Genomic DNA, 20,941 nt, shown 5'->3' with positions numbered 1-20,941 from the left:
CAACTTTAAATAAAACTGAGTTTTCAAAAGTGGTTGAAGAGATGTGTAGGTGTGTGTAATTTCGTATCTCATTGAAACAAGTTTGTACATCACTAATAGACAGGTGCGTAAAAACAGTTCTTGGCTAGATCTAGCATGTTGGCTGATATGAGTTACAAGATAGAAACTAAATATATTTTTTGCAAATTACATGCCAGGTCTTCAACTGCTCTAAATTGGTGTAATTCCATTGACTTCAACAGAGCTACACCAATTTACACCTGCAGTACATTGGCACTACTTGTCCCTGGCATAGGTTTTAAGGGGTCTTAGTTTTTATTATGGAGGTGGCCATAGCAGTTTGTTTTTTGCTAAAGGCAAGAGAGTCAGTTGCGCAATCCTTGCACACACTGGAGAGCACCTGCTCACATGCGTAGACCTATTCACTTCAAAGAGTGTGAGGTTGATACCTTCTCGCAGAAACTATTTATAAACCCTTTCATATTCATCTTTTCCTGTTTACTCGTCTATCTTATACTATCTCTTGAACTTAGCAGTTTTGCCTCCACACTTATGGCTTTTGGGAGTCTATACATCACAAATACTCATCATTCTCCACCACCAAGGGAATAGACCATTTGGACACATCTGTGACCAAGAGAGGAAGACGACACAGTAGAACAGATACCAAACAAAGTCCTGCCTCCTTAGTCAAAGGTAAAATCCATCTATATTAAATATACTGTCATCTTAACTGTAGTTAACTAACTATAGTTGACAAGGGGGAGACACACCTTGAGAGATACTTGTCTCTAGACAACCTAGAAAGCGATGCTTTTTCTACTTGATTGTTAGGCCAACTGAGATGGAGAAGAGAGAAGAGATTCTTCAAAAAAATCAGTGAATTTTCAAAGTCAAAGATGAGAAGAGGGTATCAGCAGCATAACAATAGTTTAAACTTAAGAGATGCTGAGCACCTGCATCTCCTACTCAAATTGGTATTGAATTATATGGGTGTAAATGAGATCAGAATCAGATGAATTATAATTTATATATTATTTCACATCATATTTATTCTATATAAGTCTATTGCTTTATAAATATTAAACATAATTATAGAATGATATGTTAATTATGTTGGAATTATAGCAGAGACTTAGGTTAGACGACATAAATGCATTGGTCTTCTATCATTCCTTACTATTTCTAACTAAAGACCTTCACATGAAAAGAAATCTTTATTTTTTGGAAAGAGATTCTCTGTACATAACATGCTGATTGACTGTTATGGGACACCACTTGAAAGGTTTAGGATTTGGACGAGGAATGATGGCATCAGAGGGACTAGATAGTAAATTACAGTCCTGATTTCCCATCTCCTCCCTCCTGACCTTGCACAAAGGGGACTCTCCCTTACCAGATCTTCCCATTTTGGTGCAGCCTCATTCCAATGGTGAAAAAGCCTGTGCAGAGGTAGAGGGAATTTGCCAGGTTAACAGGGCCAAACCCCACTTCCCCAACAGGACAGTGTAGATTTCTGTGAGAAAATCCTCATGGAGATCTGCTTCCTCTGAATCCCCTCCCGAATATTCCCCTCCACCCCCCAAAAAAGTGGATGATCTATGTCAAAAATAATAACGATGCCTAGCTCTTCTTATCCACGTATTTCAAAGATCTGGATGAACCTTCAAGCAACAAAGAATCTGTTTTTCAAGATTATGGCAAGAAAAATGAAAATGTTTTAGGAATTAGAAAAAAAATTCTTACTAAATTGATTGCTTTTCATAGTTTTTCCTGACATGTCAGGTCCTCCTTAAAGGGAAGGTGTACAGAACATTCTGCGAACCTGACCCCTTTAAGTTGTCAGAAGTTGAAGTATCCAAAAACTGATCACTCAAAAATCACTAGTTACTTTTGAAAATCCTGACAATAATATTGTTAAATTGTACTCATTGGAATGCGTCATACGTTATGGAGAGAGAAACCACCAAAATTGGTTTTGATTTTCAAAACTAAAAAACTGAGCGAAGACAAAAAACTGCAGCTCAGCTTGGGTAAAAATTGTTAGGTAGAGATATAATGCCAATAGGTGGTTTGTCCAATCAAAGTCTGACTTTTATGAGGCTATATATCTTCTCAGTAAAATGCTCTTTATTATAATAGACTGAGATCTGGATTCTGCTATGCTTAGGGCTGGCTTCCGCACAATGTTTATATCGGTATAACTATGTCAGTTAGAGGTGCATTTTTTTAAAATCAGTAGAGTTATTCTGATCTAAACCCTAGGGTGCTTGTTGCAGTGATATTAGCAATATTAGTATCAAGGTGCATATACTACTGATATAGCTTATTTTCCTTCTTGTATGAGAGTAAGCTGTACCAGCATAACTGCATTAATACTGAGGGTGGGGGAGGTTCGCACAGCTTTATCTAACCAGTTTAGTTAAAATGGTATAATTGTGTTTCAACAAGCCTTTACACTGATCAGTACCTTATTCCTCAAGCAGACACATTGATTTCATTCAGCAAGAGTAACAATGGCAAAATGCGGTCTTCTGCAACCCTCCTATACCCATAATCAATTTTCTCTTTTTTATGCACAGGTCTTAAAGATGACTTTTACAAGCCCTTTCCCAAATGCCACAGAATATAACTATGTGTATGATGAAGGCACCTCTCCTTGCAGTGAAGGCAATGGTTTCCACAGGTTTAAATCACTGTTTCTTCCAATAGTTTACTGCCTGGTGTTTGTCTTCTGCCTGGTGGGAAATGCCTTGCTCATATGTGTACTTTTGACCAGGAAGAAAGTCACCACTATGACCGACGTGTGCTTGCTCAACCTTGCAATCTCTGACCTGCTTTTTGTTGTCCCCCTCCCATTTCAAGCTCACTATGCTTCAGAAGAATGGATTTTCGGAAATGCAGTGTGTAAAATGATAGCTGGCATTTATTACATAGGCTTTTACAGTAGCATTTTCTTTATAACCCTCATGAGCATAGACAGGTACATAGCAATCGTTCATGCTGTCTATGGGATGAGAGTTCGAACAGCAACCTGTGGCATAATTATAAGCCTACTCCTGTGGATGACTGCTGGTTTGGCTGCCTTACCAAATATGGTATTTAACCAAGAAGTGAAAATTGAACAATCTCTCGAGTGTGTCCCCAGATATCCTCCAGGCCAAGAGACCTGGCGATTTTTCACTCAGTTTGAAGTCAACATCTTGGGCCTTTTGATCCCATTCAGCATCCTCATTTACTGCTACTCCCACATCCTAAAAAATCTGCAGAGCTGCAAAAACCGGAACAAGATCAAAGCCATCAAGCTGATTTTCATCATTGTGGTCATCTTTTTCCTTTTCTGGGCTCCCTTCAACATTGTGCTTTTTCTAGACTCTCTGCAGAACTTGCACATCATCAATGACTGCAAGACAAGCCAAAGGCTTGTGCTGGCCCTGCAGCTGACCGAATCAATCTCCTTCATCCACTGCTGCCTGAACCCAGTGATCTATGCTTTTGCTGGTGAGATGTTTAAAGCTCACCTTAAAAAAATATTCCAAAACTGCATCCGTCGCATTTTTAGTAGCAATTCAGCCAATAATTCTCACTCCTTCCCCACTCAAGTATTAGGCTATTCTGATAGTGACAGAGTTCTGTAAGCTTTCCCACTCCCTGCCCAGGCATACATTCTAACTGCATTCATTTAAATACAGTGATTGCCCTATAAAAAAATCCATCTACCCACATGCAGAGATCCTATCTAGAAACCCACAGATCAGCAGAACATGCCATTGCCAACATGATCTGACACCTTAGCGGACAATGGAAGCCTGCAGTGAATGAAGAGGACATAGAATTGCAGGACTCATAATGTAAATATTTCCATAATACTATGTATTGCATATGCTCAGTGCCCCTTCTTCTTATAGTATTTTTCTGGTTTAAATTTGTATTTTTCTTGAATAAAGCATAAACAGCATCTTTGTATAACTGATTTCCTGACAGTTTCCATAGTGTAAAAATCTGGGGGAGGTTTATGTAGACAAGCATTAGAAAATAAACTAGGCTGGAGGGAGGGGACATCTATTGAGTTTGACTTAATTTTAAATGTGTGTGATGGCTTCCTTTAAAGTTTCCTAGCAAAAAAATCCCTCCTGATTATCTGCTTTCTTTCTTGATGATAATTATTCAGAGTAGTCATTGTGTAATAATTTTCAGAGACTACAGTTAACCAAATACATATCTATTTTATTGCTATTTAGCTTAAAAGACAAATGAATCATTGCACATTTCATTGGCTGGCTGTGCACACAAATCACCTACCATTTTTCAACATATGGCTTGACTCACCATTCAGTTACTTCAGTTTGACACAGATATAACTCTTAGTTTCAATGCCATTATGACTGCATAACACTGAAGTAAGCTAGGAGTGAAATCACACTCTTGTATGGAAACCTCTGAGGGCAGAATTTTTTCTTATGTTAGTTTGGTGCATAACCTTTCTAAAATGTAGAGTGCTCTGCTGCCCTGTGCTATTGACCCAATCCAAAACTCACTGAAGTCAGGGGGAGTCTTCCCCATGACTTTGATGGGCACTGGATTAGACCTTATGACTCCTGTATGTCACCCCACACCCAGTAGATGTAGCCTGGCAATATATGTTATCATAATTCCTGAAGACAAGCTAAATTGAAGTATGATGCACTGGAATCTTACATCAGAAAAAGACCTCTCAAATTCCCTTCTAAGCAAGTCTTTTCTCAAAACCCCAATAATAATTCAAGGAAAGAAAACTACACTTATGTTCATTTAAGGTTGCTATAGGCAAATTTTTAAAGTACATCATAATGCCTTAAAATCTAGAAAATATACAAGTGAGGAATTGTCAAATAATTGACTGTGTCAAGAAATAGTCCAATCTTTTTCAGCAACTCTACCTTTCATTTTAAAAATATTACAATTACTAACGGTAATATTTACTAATTAATGTTACTAATTAATGACCTGAAATATATTTCTAACTTTAACTCTGACTTCATGTTGTCATTTCTCATGTCTCTACAAAACGCAGAAATATATTTTGATTTAATTACATTACTTCCATTTCTCCAAAGACTTTACAAAGTTAGAAATTGTGAAGCACTCCATTTACATATTCATATTTTCCACTCTATTCTCCACATTTAGTCAGTCAGAGTTAAAGTTCGAAATATATATTGTGTATGCTCCTCAGATGGACTACATCTCTCATGATATACCGCAATCATATGACTCCCATGATGTATGGCCTCCCTCATACATTTTTGGTTTTGAACAAAATGTTATATCAAATTTTTCTTCAAAAACTTGAAATTTTCTGTGGAAAGTTGTGATAAAAATGAAGCTCTAGTATTTAAGAATCCAGAGGCAAAGTAGGGAAAAAACCAAATTTCATTAAGTGCTTAATTCAACTGCACATGCAAGGGAATCTGGGACTTCTGCTCAGCAAACTCTTCAACTAGATGTAGAGTAGTACACTCAAGCAATGAATCACATTTAAGTAATGAATCAAATTTAAGGTCAAGAATGTTCATTAACTGAGGATTCCCCAAGGGCAGGGGATACTTTTCAGGAGCACTGAATCTGACAAAATAATCTTTTTATGGGTGTTGAGTACACCAGACTTGAACAGCATTGGCAAGCCAAAGGCAGAAAAAGTTCCATCCCAATTTCAGGTTCTTACAAGTCTGTAACTAAGGGAAACAAGACCTGCATAGCATGAGGGTGCTGAGGCCATTGCAGCATGTGGTTAATTCAGGCTCCTGTTCCTCGCTTTTTTTTCCCTTTTATTGTTTTGAGCTTCTTTACCACTCTGTGGTCAAGTCCGTATAATAATTAATTCATTATCTCTCCAGAAGACTGCACCTTGCAAATAAGCATGTCAATGCACTTGACAACATTAATTAGCAAAATCTCACAAGACCCTTTGGAAGAGGAGAAATAGATCCATTTTACTGATGGATAAACTGACTTGCTCCAGGTCACAGAGAATATATGATTACAGGAGGGAAGGGGAGAATACAAGCTGCCATTCCCTCTCAATTGCACTGACCACCAGAGTTGACAAGACATGCAGGAAAAATATATTGCATTCTCTCCTTCACATGCACTTTTAGCAGTGGTCAATGGCAGAGGTGGGACTTAGACTCAGAAGTCTGAATTTCCAGCCCTCTCTGATAACTAGAAGATCACATTCTCACAAAGATACTGCAGCCACCAGCCAGATACATTTAGCATATGAAAAGGAATTCAAACTGTCCGCTCCAAAAGAAAAAAGTCATTTCTGTTTAGTACGTTAAAAGAAATAGTCCCAGTAGCTCATACAATGAGCTGAACCGATCAGGGCAGAAATGTTGCCCTCTACCCTCTTAGCTTTAGAAATTTCTCTAGCCCTCCCCAAGTGTTTTTCCAAAACATTTTCCCCTGCTTCATTGTTTTAATTCTTCCTGGAGCAGCCAGCATTAACTTAGTTGGTTGTTGCACCTCTCAGGATACATTTATATTTCTCTTCCCTCCGCTTTTCATTTTTGTACATTTCCCTTTCTGTTTCTTGATATTTCTGTGCTTCATTTCATGCTCAGAGTCTGTCTTTGTTTCAGATTTAGCTACAGTAAGGACCATAAGGGCCTCTAAGGCAAGAGAGGTGTTTCATTAACAGACAATGAAAATGCAAACATACCAGTTGTGAAGGATTGTTGACCCCTTTGAGCGGTGAAGGGAAAGGGAACAAAAGATGATTGGCCCCACATTGGCCTCCTTTTTGTGAAATGCCTGCTCTCCAGTATTTACTGAAAAAGTTGTTTCCTTGGACATGGGGCCAAGATTTTCAAGATAGAAAAGAGGTGTGACAGGGTGGAATCCCATTCCTTTCTCTTTTGAAGTTGCAAAGAGCTCAGTGACCTTTTTCTAGTAGAACACCTCATGATGTATTTACAGTGTTCCTTTTCACCACTTTTATAGACTGTAGAGCTCCTGAGGCACTCAGACAAGAAAGAAACACCTCCCACTCTTTTCCTCCCTCTGATGGGGCGGGACTCACCCCTGCAGTGCATCCTGCTGGTCGTCTCAGGGAATTAGCTCTTTTCCAGCCTGGGTGCCTCTGCATGCCAGCGTCCCACTTGTAGCTGGCCCCTATGTCCCTCCCAGACCCCGGTGCCCATTTACCCGGGAGCTGCCTCCTGGCAATACCCCAACCAGTCTCTATGGGTCTCCCCTTTGTGGGAAACCCCCAGTCTGGGCTACTGACAGTCATTACCAAGCCCCCGCTCCCTGAGGCGGACTGCAGTGTAAAAGCCACTCATCATAGACAAGAGGATTCGGACCTCCTGCCTTCCTCTGCCTCCCAGTACCTCGGAGCAGGTCCTGCAGCCTGAGGAGTTGCCAGCCTGGAGCTCCCCTGCTTCTCTGGCTCTCCTCCAGCCCTGCTTCACTCCCAGTACCCTTTCTGCAGGCAGTCAGGCCCTGCTCTCTCCCAACCTGGACAGAGACTTCTCTTGAGCCTCTGGCTCACAGCCTTTTTATACAGGCCAGCTGATTGGGGTGTGGCCCAGCTGCTGCCGCTTCCCCAATCAGCCCATTTCCCACTCCCCCCTCCGCCTCCGCCACAGCCCACTCCCAGGGCTGTTTTAAGCCCTCCAGGGCAGGAGGGGGGTAACCACTCCACTACACTCCCCTTTTGTGCTTTCTTCCTGTAAAACAGTTTTTAAACTAAGGCCCAGGGCCATCCCTAGGCCAATGTGGGGCCTAGGACATAGGCAAGGAGCATGACTGTCCCTACCCATATGCAAAGTACGCAGCTGTGTAGGGCACCAATAAGTTTGGGGCACCACATTTCCTGATGCCCTACAAACTGCATGCTGCTCCAGCCCCTGCTGTGCCTCTTCCCCATGGCTCCCCCACTTCCCCACCTCTTCCCGCCCTTGTTCTGCCCCAGCCCCACCCCAGCCAGCCCTTCCCCTGAGGACTGCAGCGGGGTCAGGCTCCCAGCACTCACCGGCGGCGGTATGTAGAGCGACCTGGCCCCAGCCTGCTCTGCTCCTTTGGCTCCCAGTCATGCCACCAATGAGTGCTGGGGAGCAGTTTCCCCCGCCCCCCAACTTAAGCCTGGGAGCCAGGGGAGCAGAGCAGGCTGGGGCCAAGTCTTTCTAATTCCCACAGGAAGTGACCAGCCCCCCAACTCCTTGCAGGCCTGGGGCCAGCCCCTCCCCCGCACGGAGGTCTGGGGCCAGAAAGATTGTTAGGGCCAGATTCAGTATTGCTCTAGGCAAAGGGACCATAGGGCAGGCTTCAGGGTCCCAAGTCAATGCTCCCAGTGCCCAGATGCAGAGTTTAAGGTGCAGAGAAACAATTAAGCTGGTGTGTACTCGACCACACTGAAAAAAGTTCAGACCTGTTGGGAGAGAGAATTATAAAACTGCAGAGCAGAACAAAAGGGATGAATGGGGGAACAAGGTTCTAGCCCCTCATTTCCGAATTGACTGGTGGAGCAATATTCTGATCACTAGATGCAGCTGACAGACTCTGAAAAGTTTTACTCTACTCTGTCAGTGCCAGGTTGACAGTTTGTACTATATCACTCAGAAGTTACTGCTTTTGTTATATCCCATTCAGCATCAGAACTGCCCCAGAAATCTTTCAAAGAAAAATTAACAAGACATTGCAAGGCCTGGAAATGCATGAAGATGACATTTTAGTTTATGGACAGTCAAAGGAAGAACATAACAGGTTAAAACAGGTTTTTAAGTAGGTGTCACAGGATAAACTGGTCCTGTAAGAGGTTTGGGGGGTCAGCTGCACTCCCCAGGTGGAGGCAATGAGTGAAGTCATTTGACAAGGATTTGGGTGACTAGGAGCCAGGCCTGCTGGAATAGGAAACTCCAAAGAAGGAAGAGAACAGCCAGGTTAGAGGTTTCCCTCTACAGTCCAAGGAAGGAGGGCTGTGCATCCCAGACTTCACAACAAAAGGCTTCAGCCCAGAGGATAGGCTGAAGATGAGGTGGAAGAAAAACAGCCCCCTCCACTCCAGAAGGAAGGAAGGAAGGAAGGGAGAGCAGAAGCCTGGTTTGCTTTGTGTTTTTTGGGATGATTAGCTACCCTAGAAGGAATGACCTTTCTATATTTCATTGTGGAAGGTCAAGAGAACCAATCCGTGTTAGGACAAAAAGAAGCAGCAGACTGGCCTGGAGACAGAATGAGTTAGTTCTCATTAAGGCACTGGTCAAATTCTCAAGTGAAACTTCCCCTTCATTCCCACAATGGAAACTACTGGAATTTTGACAAAAGGCAAGTGTTTGAGGAAGACCTCTGATTTCCTCCAACATTTTCCATTTTATCAGGAAACCAAAGTGTTTTCAGTTTTGACAAAATGTTGAAGTTTTCTCCTAACACATCATTTTCAGCCAGCTCTATTTCAAAGGCAGTCGAGGATGTTGGACTAAAATTAAAGAGAAACGTAGGTTAAAAGAAACCCAACTATATTTCTTAGAACATGTGATCGATGAAGAGCAGTGAGAGCACATCCAGCAATTCTCAATCCCTATGGTAGTATCAGAAAATTCAATTCTTCAATATGATGGAGTTTTAGAACAAATTCATACCCAACTTATCCTCAAAAAGCCAAGTTCTTTATGAACATCTTCAAACTAGTTTTTTTTTGGGGGGGGCGGCTAAGAAACCACAAGATTGTGCTTTTTGAGGATCTAAAGAAGGTATTCATCACATCACCAGTACTGGTGTCTTATGCTTCCAAGTCAAAAGCAGTGCCAAAACTATGGTAGTAATGGGGCACTACTCCCGGTAACAGAAATGATTGGAAGCCAAAGCCACATTGTCCCAGATAGCTTTCAGACACTAAGACCAAGTATGCCCAAGTAGTTATAATGCGGCAAACGTATAGATGTACATGAGACCCACAAGGTCTGAGGAAGGACTCTGTATAAGCTTGAAAGGGGTCTCTTTCACCAACTGAAGTTGGTCCAATAAAAGATATTACCTTATCCTTCTTGCTCTCTAATGAGGCCACAAGACATTTGCAGGTTCTTGATGATGTCAAGGACAGATTACAAGTCACTCATACCATTTAGAGAGTCAAGATACAGGTGCCATAAATTTCTCATGATTGAGCCTTAAAGCCATTCAAGTATATGCATCAGAAAAGTCTCTAGTGGTGGTCTCTGAAGAGTCCTTCAGATTCTCTAGACGCTCAGGACCATACAGAAGCACACCTAGCTGTCTGACAGGGTATATACTGCATGTCCAGGGCCTGGGCCAACAAGCCTAGGGTTTGGGGCTGGGAGGAAAGGGTTAATGGGCAGGGACCAGAACTAGAGCCCATTAGCCTCCCAGAAAACCAGCCAGGAACATTTAAAACAGGAAGAGGAGATCAGTGTAACTGTGTTGTGTGGATACTGCTGGCCCAGATGAAAAGACTCCTAGTTCATTTTAACATAACTCATAACCTTCATCATTCTTGCCAGCAGCATCCATATGGGGCAGTTATAGTTCAACAAGCTAATAAACTAGTGAGCTCCACCTGCTTACAGGTTCTGTCAATTAATCCTTGCCTTCTCCAGACTGGGGCCTCATTGCTTTCTCGTTTGGCCAAACTCCTCAGTATTCTGGGTCCCAACAGGTAATACCCGTATGTGACATACCAGGGTCCAGTCCCCTGGGGCGCTGTGTCACCCCTCCCCTGCAGTTTTGGGTGCCTTAAAATTCCTTGCCAAAGTAGCTCCCACCTTGGCCTCACACAAACCGTCTTGCAGCATGCAAGCCACCCTTTGAGTGTCTCTGTGTAACTACAGTCTGCCAGCCCATTTGAGTTACACTCAGACTCTTACCAGCCTTAGATATACTGCAGGGTGACCTCAACACACCTCCAGTCCCAGATTTCCTCCAGAAATGTATGTTCTGTACTGCTCAGCCCTCTCCTAGAAAGTCCAATATCTTAAGTCTGTTGTTCCTTTAAGAGAATAATATGCCATCTTATTGTCTCAAATAGCTATTCAAATACTTCAATTTAAACACACTGGATAAGATAAAACAGTACAACAAATTTATTAACTATGAAGAGACAGATTTTAAGTGAGTACAAGTAATGAGGCATAAATCAGAAATGCTTATAAGAAAAGACAAGATAGAATGCTTACTAATGCCTAACAACAAACTATATCTTCAAGAAAAGTTTCTCAACACATGCTTTCAGCAGTCTTATTGACCAAACTATGGGCCAGGACCCGTTCCCCAGAGTCCAACAAATGCTTCCTTTTCTCTTCAGGAGCAGTGTTTGTGATGGGCAGGGAGAGAGAGACTGGTCTCTTGGGGTGTTTATCCCTCCTTTATATTTTCAGTCCCCTACTTAAAAAATATTTCCCAGGGGGCACTAGAAGACAAAGTCTATATGGAAGAATGTTCCCTGCTGTTTTTTTCAGCTGTTTGAACTTCATCCTGCTTGATGACTCTGTTTACTCCTTAAATGCAAATTAAGCAGAGCACACATTCCTTTGTTTAGGACAGATCGATTTGACAACTTCTGTTTGGGCAGGGTTGTGGGATTTGGAATATGTGTTAATAACATCATACAGGAAAATCTTACAACGTTACATACTATGTTGCTGCACGTATTTTGCCAGCACTATACTGACCAGCAAATAATGAGGTTCCAAATGATACCTCACAAGACATACCTTGTATAAAATTACTACAATAGCATGGAGGGTGTGAACACAGGGGTATATTCTGTCACACCATATCATCATAGAGTTCAACACTTTGTTAATTACCCTCTATATGTTTTTACACTGATATAAAATATTTCAAATCAATCACTTTATCACTTAGCAAGTTTCCTGGTTGATTCTGCATGGTATACCTGTTCATATCAAAGAGTTTTAGGCCCAGATCCCTGAAGATATTTAGGCACTGAATGAGAGAGTTAGGAGCTTAAGTAACTTTGAGGACTGGGGCTTTTGGGTATGTCTACACTGCAATAAAAGACCTGTGGCATGGCCCCAGCTGCTCCAGCCCAGCTAACTTGGGCTCATGGGGACTAGGCTGCGGTTCTATACAATTGAAATATAGATGCTCAGGCTAGAGCTTGGGCTCTGAGACCCTCCCCTTTTGTAGGGTCTTGGATCCCAGGCTCCCGTCTGAGCCAGAATGTCTACACTGCAATTTTTAGCCCCAAAGCCCAAGTTAGCTGACCTGGGCTCTGAGACTCAGTGCTAGAGGGTATTTTTTAATCACAATGCAGGCATACCTTCTGTGTCTAATAACACTTTATTATAATAAAGTAACTCTAGCCTCAATCCCCAATTGTACCCATATCCATGAGTCTTATCTGGGGACCAGAAACTGTCTGTAGCTCTTCAATCTCAGGACTGAGTGGAGCCAGCAGTCTCAGGGCTGTTCAGAACTCTAACTGCTGGCCCTGATCCTTAACAAATGTCTACACTGCAGCTGGGAATGAGCTAGTGGGGCCTGAGTTACTGTGCTGAAAATAGCAGTGTGGACATTCCAGCTCAGGCTCTAAAGTGTAGCAAGCTGGGCAGGCTTGAGAACCAGAGCTTTCGCCTGAGACAGAATGCCCATAGTGTTATTTTTAGCCTACTAGTTTCAGTACCATTAGTGCAAGTCTGTCTATCCACCCTGAGAGACTCGCTCCCAGCTTCAAAGTAAACATACCCTGAGGGACCATCCAGCAGCTGACTTTTATTAAAGTTCTCTTCTTTAAAAAAAAAGAGAACTTGAAGTATAAACTTGTTACAGTACAAAACTTTCAAACTTTGTTTACAATAAACCTTGTTAAAACAAAGCATTTTCACCTCAAAAATACTGTTTAACCTTAAAATGGTGCAGTTCTCTAAAGCATTGTTTTTTCATCCAAATGTCCCTCTTTTTCTCTTTCTTTCCTGCACTATGTGGTACACAAGCCATAAGGGCCTGCTGGGTCTCGGCACAAGGCTAAATTTCACCAAAGAACACAGAAGCTGACAGAAGAGGAGCCAGTATGCATGAGGAGAGGTTAAGCCTCCTAACTCAGCAGTTTCAAAAGGGATCCCAACCAGCATGGTAGTCATTGACACCTGATTCTGCCACACTGAAGTTAAAGGGATTTCTACCATTGATTTCAAACAAAAATCAAGTCTTATATACTTAGTAATTATTCTGGCTCTATTCTCACACAGAGTAAAATGATCAAAATTGGATCCATAGATGATTATTATTATTAGGGTTAGAAGGGACCTCAAGAGATCATCTAGTCTAACCCCCTGCTCATAGACTCATAGACTCATAGGTCAGAAGGGACCAATATGATCATCTAGTCTGACCTCCTGCACAAGGCAGGCCACAGAACCCTACCCATCCACTTTTATAACAACCCCTAACCCAGGACTGAGTTATTGAAATCCTCAAAATTGGTTTGAAGACCTCAAGCTGCAGAGAATCCACCAGCAAGCGACCCATGCCCCACGCTGCAGGGGAAGGCGAAAAACCTCCAGGGCCCCTGCCAATCTGCCCTGGAGGAAAATTCCCTCCCGACCCCAAATATGGTGATCAGCTAAACCCTGAGCATGTGGGCAAGACTCACCAGCCAGCACCCAAGAAGGAATTCTCTGCAGTAACTCAGATCACATCCCATCCAATATCTCCCCGCAGACCTTTGAGCAGACTTATCTGGTGATAATCCAAGATCAATTGCCCAAATTAAACTATCCTATCATAACATCCCCTCCATATACTTATCAAGCTTAGTCTTAAAGCCAGATAAGTCATTTGCCCCCACTACTTCCCTCGGAAGGCTGTTCCAGAACTTCACTCCCCTAATGGTTAGAAAACTTCGTCTAATTTCAAGTCTAAACTTCCTAATATCCAGTTTGTACCCATTCATCCTCGTGCCTACATTAGTACTAAACTTAAATAATTCCTCTCCCTCCCTAACTTTAACCCCCCTGATATATTTATATAGAGCAAGCATATCCCCCCGCAGCCTTCTTTTGGCCAGGCTAAACAAGCCAAGCTCTTTGAGTCTCCTTTAATAAGGCAGGTTTTCCATTCCTCGGATCATCCTAGTAGCCCGTCTCTGGACCTGTTCCAGTTTGAATTCATCCTTCTTGAACATGGGACACCAGATCTGCACACAATATTCCAGATGGGGTCTCACCAGCGCCTTATGTAACTGTACTAACACCTCCTTATCCTTGCTGGAAATACCTCGCCTGATGCATCCTAAAATCGCATTTGCTTTTTTAACAGCCGTATCACATTGGCGGCTCATAGTCATCCTGCTATCAACCCAAGGTCCTTCTCTTCCTCTGTCGCTTCCAACTGATGTGTCCCCAACGTATATCTAAAATTCTTATTATTAATCCCTAAGTGCATGACCTTGCACTTTTCACTATTGTATTTCATCCTATTACAAAAGCAGTACCAATCCCCAAATGGCCCCCTCAAGGATTGAACTCACAACCCTGTGTTTAATAGGCCAATGTGCAAACCACTGAGCTATCCCTCCCCCCATCTATGTATGTTCCTCAATTCTTACTTAAAATATAGCTATATTCAGTGAGTTTGGCCAGCCAGCCAGCCTATGGAACCAGCAGGTCAATTGTGGCTATAGACTGGAATTGCCTTTAGTTACAATAATATTTCATCTTACAAGCTCTTCTTTCTGATGCCCTGTAAGGGCAGTGGTTTCAGAACCAGAAACAAGCTATCATAGGGAGGAAACCTAATTAATATGCAGCTGTCACCACCTTGAACAACTGCTCTGGACCTAATTAGCTCTACTGCTTGCAGACCTGAGATTCAAAACTTTGTGGCTTTCATATTCCTGCTGAAGTGAGTCCATAATTACCACTCAATTCTTAAATTTGCCTGGTTATAGCTTTCATTAGGAACCTGAAAATCACTGAGGTTTGCTGAATCCCTCATGAATCTTAGATGACTTTCAGGTCTGGATTCCCTTCCATAAGCAGGTCATAGTTTCACCTTCCTTCTTTCCAGTTCTCTTCTAGAGGTAATGGCTTAGTGGCCATATTCCCCACTCCAGTGTCTTCAACAAGCAACTGGTTAGCCCACTCCACTTCCCAAATTCACAGTGGTGGTCAGCAGGTATTCTCCTGAACCTTAGAATGGATAGTAATCATTGTTCCCACCACCACATCCATCTGCTGCTGTCATGCCAGGATATGGTTGACTACCACTTGACTAGCCCTTTATATATGTCTGAGAAATGCTAGACTGTACCTAAGTATTAGAGACTCCCTCATCTCACAGTCAGAAAGTGCCAGAGAATGGATTTGTATGGAGCAGACTTACATGGCAAATCCCTCAATGAATTGGGTTGAGGGAGCAACCAGCTGGCTCTCTGATACCACTGTGATGAGCACGGGGTAGGTACTTAACAGCACATCTGAAAAGCTAGGAAATGCCCCCCCCCCAAAAAAAAAAAAAAAAAAAAACAGTGGAGAGAAGAGCAGTTAAAGGCCAGCTGGCCTCATCACCCAGAAGACAACTGAAGGTCAGGGGATGGAAGAAGGAGAGTACATCTGTTGGGACAGGTGTGTGGAAAAGAGGTGCAGGGTGGCGTTTGTTTGAACACCTGACAAACCATGCCAATGTTTGCTTTGCTTTTAAGGTTTCAGGTGAACCCAAGGGTATCTCAAGGGATGCAAACTAAACTTGTTTGTAAGGTTTTGCATAGGCTCTGGGGTCAAGTTTAAGATAGAGCTGCTGCATTTCCTTTGCAGTCTTCGGTGTGGGTAGCTTTTAACTTGAAGCTATTTCACTACTCTTTTGGGTCTTGATTTCTTTGTAAACCTCTACATAGTGATTGCAAAGAAAAATTGTGAGCACACTGGGTTTGCCTGATATAATTTACATTATTTGTCCACTAAATTAGACTGTCTAATCCAGGAGTAAAAATACTGGACATACTTGAACAAAACAGCTGTAACAGAAACAGCTTATCCACATCTGATTAGCTAGCTCATCCGTTCACAGTAAAGTGACTTGTTATTACACAAAGAGCCCTGCACTACATGCATGCTGCATAATCCAAGTGCAGTACCGCAGTCACAACTGAAAACACTCTATGCACCAATATTGACCACACCAGAGTACCTAAGATACCACAGCTATCTCCTCTTTTGAGAAGATGGAGAAGAGCAGACAGAGGCTGTGGTATCAGGTTCTGTGGTCTGATAAGTTAGCTTTTGTAAGTGTGAAAGCACATTTTGCAAACTGATCGAAACCACAATCTTTGTTTATGCTTTCCCCGTATGTACTGAAAAGTGTAAGATGGTGTTCCAACCCTACAAATAGGACATATAGAAAGTGATTATTCAGTATTGCTCTAGGCAAAGGGACCATAGGGCAGACTTCAAGGTCCCAAGTGAATGCTCCCAGTGCCCAGATGCAGAGCTGGTTCCACCAGTTCTGTGCTGCCTACACTGCATACTAGGGCACAGGACACATACTGGGGCAGCTGTTGCATAGACTGGAAGTTATAGCTTGTGCCTTTTGAATTCTGCTCCACTGCTAATCCCCACAGGTGCTACCAGACCCATCCCTGGCAGAAACCGTGGGGAGGAGAGGAAGCCCCCAGAGCCTCCAACCCCATCCCTGGCAGAAGCCACAGGGTTACAGGGAAACCTCCACGCCCGACTCCACTCTCCAGCAGGAGCGTGGGGTAGGCAGGGCAAGCTCCAAGACCCCAACCCTGTTCCCCCCAGAGGGATGGCGGGGCAAGCCTCAGCACCCGGACCTCCGATGTGGCCCCGGGAATGGAGGAGCACTGACTCCCCGCTGTGGCCTCAGGGCCCTGGTACAGGGACAGAGTTTCTCCAGTCTTGGGCCTGCAGTGGGCAGGAGAAAGCAGCAAATGGGTTGGGGGCTGCAGTGGGGGGGACAGAATTGGGGGACCCTGGGTTGAACAGGGACATGTCCCAGGGAAGGGACAGAAAGGGGTCGGGCAACAGGACCCTGATACTTTCAGTGCATAGAATGGGCCTGTGTCATGACCATGATGTGAGCAGTCTGACCTAGTGGTTGCAGCAGGAGGCAGGCTGGGTCAGAGTTAAAGGCAGGCCAGAGGGCAGGTGTCAGGAGGCAGGCAGGCTGAGCTTACCATGAGATCTGCAGCAAGCCGGAGGAGCAGGTATTGCAAGGGAAGCAGTCCAATGCAGGGAGAACCCAGTTGAATGGAAACTTCCTGTTCCTGTGCTGAGTTTATATATAAACTGTGAATCGATCAGGACCCTCGGCATTCTGCCAGTCTGGTTCCAGGCCTGGAGTCCTCTGTTGGGGTTCAGCTTCTATTCAGGCAACTATTAGTGGGTCACTAGATGGCAGGTTGGAACTTCATAGCTCCTAAGAGCCCTGTGGATCAGGGTTCATCATCCCCTTCCCCAAGTGGTACCCTCAGAGTGATGTGGGACCAGGCTTTTCAGACTGATGGCTATGGAATGCTTTAGTAAGTGTGGGGACGTATATTTTCCACAGATTCCCAGATGCACTTTTCAGGACTATACCCCTTCCAGTCAACAAGATACCAGAGCTTGCCATGTTTATGTTTACAGTCCAGGATTTCATGGACCACATATTCCTCTCCCTGGAGGCAGAGGTGGCTGGGTCTTGTCAGGAAAAGGGATTTCTGTGTAGGATTTCAAAAGTGATACATGAAACACTAGGTGACCTTTCACAGAGTAGGGGAGTTGTAGTTCAGATATGACTGGATTAACCTTCTGTAGAATTTAAAAAGGACCAAGAAATCAAAACTCCATCTTGCGAGTAGGCCTGCCTGTCTGGAGATGCTCTGTAGAGAGTCATACCTTTTGTCCCACTGAGTAGATGGGGGCTTGCTATCAATGGTGGTCCAGGTGCCATTTATAATCTGCTTATGCTATTTCTAAGTGATCTTTCACTTCTTCCTGGGCCAGATGAATCTGCTGTATTAGGTCTGAGGCAGCCAGGTCGAGAGAGGATGTGGGTAAGTGTGGGTGGAAACAGGGGTGGTACCCATAGTTGGCAAAAATGAGACTTTGACCCATAGACGCATAGTCTACTTTGTTGTATGCAAACTCCTCGTAAGGGAGAAATGAAGACCAATCATCCTGGTGATTAGTGAGGGAGCATCACAGATACAGCCTGATGATTTGGTTGGCCCTTTCCATTTGACTGTTGGACAGGGGATGGTAAGCAGAGGAAAGACATGTGTGGACCCCCAGCAGGTGCAGAACCGGGACGTGAACTAAGACCCCCAATCAGAGGTGATGTGTGCCAGAAGGCTGTGGAGATGGACTACATGCCTAATCCATTGCTGGGTGGTGTCTTCAGCAGAGAGGAGGCCTGTGCAAGGGATGAACTGGGTGTCATGCTGTCTGGTGTGACTCACCAAGACTGCCAACATCAGGACAGACTATCACAAGCAGGGCAGACACCCCAATGATATGTTCTACAGTTAGATTTCACCAATGTAGTAACAAAAGTGAATGTCTAGATCACTGTAACAGTCTTACCATGGTGTCACGGACAGTACCCTGGGGCTCTCCAGTCTACCTTGCCACGCAGACAAACTGGACCTAGTGATAAGTGGTCACTTACACCAATAAATAAATAAATAAATAGATAAATAAAATCACAAAATAATCTAGTTTCTCCCAGTCCCAAGAAATCAGTCACTGCCCCCAATCAATTTGTACCTTAGATCTCACACCAAAGACAACCCCCGTAGACAATTCTGTAATAAACTAACTAAACGTTTATTAACTAGAAGAAAGAAGTGAGTTATTTATAGGTTAAAGCAAGTGACATATACACAAATGAATTTCAGCTGATTCAAAAGGTGACAGAGATGTAGTAATCTGTCAGCATTAAATATCTTTTTGGGGCTTAACCCAGACAGACCCTAGGGATCGCTGCTTTTTGTTTCTTAACTCCAGCCTCTGTAAGAGTCCAGGCAGCAGAGAGATGACAAATCTTCATCTTAGCTATTTTTATTTCCCTCTTCCAGCATCAAAACCAATGTGATGAGGCCTTCTGCACATACTTCTCCATGGGTGGACGGGGCAATTGTCCTGTGATGACCCATTTCATTTTAATAGTGCTCCTGGATGGGCGGGGAGAGCCACTTTCCCCATCTGAGATCACAAGTTCAGAGCAGGGATTTTTACAATGAAAAAACAAACTTATATTTTATCTTCTGGCATGGAATATAGATATTACAAGATTAATGCATGCAGCATGCATGCAGCAACTTACAAGTATTTCATAGACTATAAACCAGTGGTTCTCAACCTATTTACCATTGTGGGCCTCAAAGGCAGCATCCAATACTACCTGTACGGCCCTGAGGATGTCACATGGGCCGCAACTGTGTGCTGATTGGGCCACAGGTTGAGAACCACTGGAACACTACACACATCCTTACAAGTCTTGCAACTATCTTGAACAATATTAACATAGGTGAACGGATCCAGTTTCCAGCTATGAATTTGTCAGTGCTGAGCTGATACCTACAGACCAGGCAAGATCTGGCACCTGGTTTGCCAGCATCACAGTGGGCCATTTTGGAAAAGTGGACTATCACCAATCAAAACTGTTATACATTTTTTGGACTCTGGTCATTCTACAATAAGGTCTACGCTGCCCAGGGTTAAGATGGGCTGCCCAAGGGCTGGAGAAGGCCACAGGGCTTATGGCATGGGGTTTTGATGTGGCACAAACATTACAGGAGGCAATGAATGACTGTATTATTGGGTGCATCCTGGGCCACCAAAAGGAGCAGGATATTAATTATTAGGTCTTGAGGAGCCCCAAGTGTTCTGCTACGGGAAAATCATGGCATAATTGTAGGACTGCAACTTTTGTGGGTCCTGTAGTAACAGATGCATTCCTTTACGTACATTATCTCTTCCCAGGAGTCATGCAGTTGCTTGCTGATAATAGTTTGTTCATCAGGCAGATTTCCTGAAGCAGAGGCAATGGGTATTAAACTTAGTATATCCTGGTGACAAGCTACACTGAGAAAGTTACAGGATTGGAGAATGGGAGTTGGGTCCTGGCTGGGGCTTGGTGGGTTAGTACCATGGGACAGGGCATCTACCTTGCCATTTTGGGATCCAGGGAGGTATGAGATAATGAAATCTAATCGTGAGAAAAACGGGTCCCATCAAAGCTGCTGTTGGATTAAGTCCTTTGCTCTATGGAGATATTCCAGATTTTTGTGGTCAGTGAATACCTGGACCAGGTGATGAGTTCCTTCCAGGTAGTGACATCATTCTGCAAAGGCAGTTTTTATTTCCAAGATTCCTTGTCAAGTATTTTGCAGTTTAACTCTGTGGGGTGAACTTCCTTGAGTAATAAGAGCTAGCCCATGTGATTGCTTGGGACCAATTTGCTGGAAAAGAACAACCCTGATCACTGTATGGAGGCATCAGTTTCTACAATAAAGGCTTGTGTGACATTGGGGTGAGCCAATATGGGTGCTGTGGTAAAGGTGAAGTTTAGCTGTTTGAATGCATGCTGGGCATGGCGAGACCAATGCAATTGGGCATTTTTCTGGAGGAGAGCAGTGAGGGGTTCAATTTGTTTTGAAAAAAGTCATGATAAACCATGAATAGAAATTGACGAACCCCAGGAAGTGTTGCAGGTCATATATACCATATAGGGAATCAGCCAGTTCTGGACGGCTTGGACCTTACATGGATCCATCTGGATCCCTTCTGGAGATAAGATGAAGGCCCAGATCTCCATGGAGGCCTGATCAAAGGCACATTTCTCGAGCTTGGCATAACAGTCATGCTGCTATAGGCATTCCAGGACTGTTTGGATGTGAGCAGTAAGCTGTTTCAGATAGTCAGAAAAGATCAATGTGTCATCTAGGTAGACTACTCTGTACTGGTCCAACATTCAGAGCACA

The 20,941-nt window shown here is 43.4% G+C and overlaps 1 protein-coding gene across 1 annotated transcript; it reads left to right on the top strand.

Moving 5' to 3' along the window:
* The first annotated feature begins 588 nt into the window (after nt 1–588).
* On the top strand, nt 589–3,876 carry LOC115644887 (C-C chemokine receptor type 8-like). The gene is made up of 2 exons (XM_030549338.1): nt 589–696; nt 2,583–3,876. Exon 2 carries the CDS (start codon nt 2,592–2,594, stop codon nt 3,636–3,638), a length of 1,047 nt encoding a protein of 348 aa, XP_030405198.1. The 5' UTR covers nt 589–696; nt 2,583–2,591; the 3' UTR covers nt 3,639–3,876.
* Nucleotides 3,877–20,941: the final 17,065 nt, after the last annotated feature.

The sequence above is a fragment of the Gopherus evgoodei genome, chromosome 2 (assembly GCF_007399415.2).
Source record: "Gopherus evgoodei ecotype Sinaloan lineage chromosome 2, rGopEvg1_v1.p, whole genome shotgun sequence".
Lineage (NCBI taxonomy): Eukaryota > Metazoa > Chordata > Testudines > Testudinidae > Gopherus > Gopherus evgoodei.
This window is presented reverse-complemented; position numbering and strand designations above follow the sequence as displayed.

Coding starts and splice junctions, on each gene's coding strand:
- LOC115644887 (XM_030549338.1), top strand. CDS start 2,592: ATGACTTTTACAAGCCCTTTCCCAAATGCCACAGAATATAACTATGTG.